This window comes from Apaloderma vittatum, unplaced genomic scaffold, assembly GCF_000703405.1.
Source record: "Apaloderma vittatum isolate BGI_N311 unplaced genomic scaffold, ASM70340v1 scaffold18650, whole genome shotgun sequence".
In the NCBI taxonomy this organism is placed as follows: domain Eukaryota; kingdom Metazoa; phylum Chordata; class Aves; order Trogoniformes; family Trogonidae; genus Apaloderma; species Apaloderma vittatum.
The window spans coordinates 1-2,106 of record NW_009695217.1 but is presented as its reverse complement, the minus strand read 5'-3'; the positions used below and the strand labels follow the sequence as shown (position 1 = coordinate 2,106).

Sequence of the window (2,106 nt, the reverse complement as noted above, 5' to 3'; positions counted from 1 at the left end):
GGGTCAGGCAGGAACACGTCCAGGCGGGTTGGAAAGTGTCCAGAGAAGGAGACTCCGCGCCCTCCCTGCGCAGCCTGGGCCAGGGCTCTGTTAACGCTGTGGGTCACAAAACCCCAGGAAGGAACAAAACCCCAACACCCTCACCTCCCCCCAAACGCACCCAAAGCTGCGTTTCTCAGTTCGAACACGGTAACGGACTGTCGTGTTTTGCAGAGTGCGGGCAGCGGCCGCTCTTTTCCAACTTCTCCATGTCCCGCGTCGTGGGTGGGTACGACGCCCAGGCCGGGGCGTGGCCGTGGACCGTCAGCCTCCAGTTCCGCCGCGCGCACGCCGGCTAGCGGCGGCGTGCTGGTCGAGGAGAACGCGGTGCTGAGCGCTGCCCACTGCGTGACGGGAAGGGAGTACGTACCCGGGGTAACGCCTCGTGGTCTGACCGCGAGGAGGGCAGGGTGGAGCAGTGAAGCGTCACCTGTGGTATCTCAGAACAAAAGGCAAATAAATAATAAACAGGACTTATGTGGACCGAGCTCTCGTAGCGCGGGACCCATGTGCAGACCCAAACGACGCAACTCCCGTTTTCCGAGGGCCTGTGGCTCGAAGGACCAACCGGGCGTCCCCTCTTGCCACCTCACGGGATGTGAAGTTACCTCTTTATGAGTCAGTGTCAAGAAGTCTTGCATTCATGCTTCTGGCCCAGAACAACCTTTCTTATTTTTAAAAAAGGGTGTGATCAAGGGGGAATTTCTGTTAGGTCAGGGCTTTTATTACTCCATGGAGCTGTAACCTGTCTGATTAATAGATTTTTCTCACCTGGTGAAACTCACTGAAAAGAACAAAAGTTGCACTATTTAGATGAGAAACGTTACAATTCATTACTTTTCCGATTATTTCCATTTCCCCCTGTTTAGTAGAACTAACAATGTGGCACTTTTTTTTTGTCAAGGTGGTAACAACACTCGTAAGAACAGGCCTTTTAACTGTGCTTGCAGCAATCCTGCTGCACTTTGGCCTCCTCATTGCTGTTGTCTTTAACACAGCTGCAAACAACTAGTTCATGCAAGTTTGTCCTGGTGGTGTTGACATAACCATGACCCGAGGGAAACTGAATTGTAAAAATCTCTGGACTTTGGAATTTCGTCACCTATCAGCACTTTGTTAGATCAGCTCCTTGTTTCTCTCATTGCGGTTTTACAAACAGTAGATTAGAGAGGCATTATAACATGAATAATCAATTCAACTTTTATCTTGCACTCTGGAGACTTTGGGAGGTTGATCTGAACTTTATAGCCTGTCCCTTGCTCATCACAGGCCAAGTTCAATTCCCACTTAATATCAGTAAAGATTTTTTTTCAACATACTCAAATAGAAATTAGGTCTGAAAGACTCTGGCCCTATTTCTAAATTTACTATTAAGTTGATATTCGTAATTTCTAGCTTCTAGTTAATGGATTTCGCAAATCTAGGTACGAGCGCAGCATCTGTAAGCATTGTGGGTATAAGCCTAACTCCTTTACGCAAAATTAATCCATCTTTTTATATTTTTTCTCCGGGGTGGCCTCCACTGAGAAGGGATGGGAAGCAAAATTTAAGTATCAGCTTAAATCATTAATCTGAATTTGCCTGATGCCAGTTATGGCTGTTAAGGCAAACTGAGCGTTCAGCACAGACAGAAGGGTAATTTAGCCAGATTTGTTCCAGAGTACGTTTACGACAGAGTTTTCAACGTACGTTCCTCAAAGTGCATAAGACAATGCGGTAAAACAACCAGTTAAAACAAAGCCAAGAAGCAGCGTGTTTCCTTTAACATAATCGTAAAAAACTCCATGAATTTTCTTGTAGGGACCCACGCACCTGGAGAGCCCTTTTGGGCACGAATAACCTTTGGAAACCTGGCAAACACGCGGCAAAAAGAAGGATCAGAAACATCATCGTGCACACGGAGTTCAAGAGAGAAACGCTTGAAAACGACATCGCGCTCTTGGAGCTGGGTTCGGCAGTGCCCTACAGCAGCTACATCCAGCCCATCTGCTTACCTCCCGCCCACCTTCACCCGCGCGTCGAAAACGAAACCGAGTGCTTTGTCAGTGGCTGGGGACGAACGGCAGA

General features: G+C 48.1%; 1 protein-coding gene across 1 annotated transcript; it reads left to right on the top strand.

Moving 5' to 3' along the window:
* Nucleotides 1–213: 213 nt before the first annotated feature.
* Nucleotides 214–2,080, top strand: LOC104274852 (transmembrane protease serine 12-like; the record flags this gene model as incomplete). The annotated part of the gene is made up of 2 exons (XM_009870604.1): nt 214–313; nt 1,840–2,080. Coding segments are annotated over 2 exons (341 nt in total), but the record flags the coding sequence as incomplete, so codon positions are not given.
* Nucleotides 2,081–2,106: the final 26 nt, after the last annotated feature.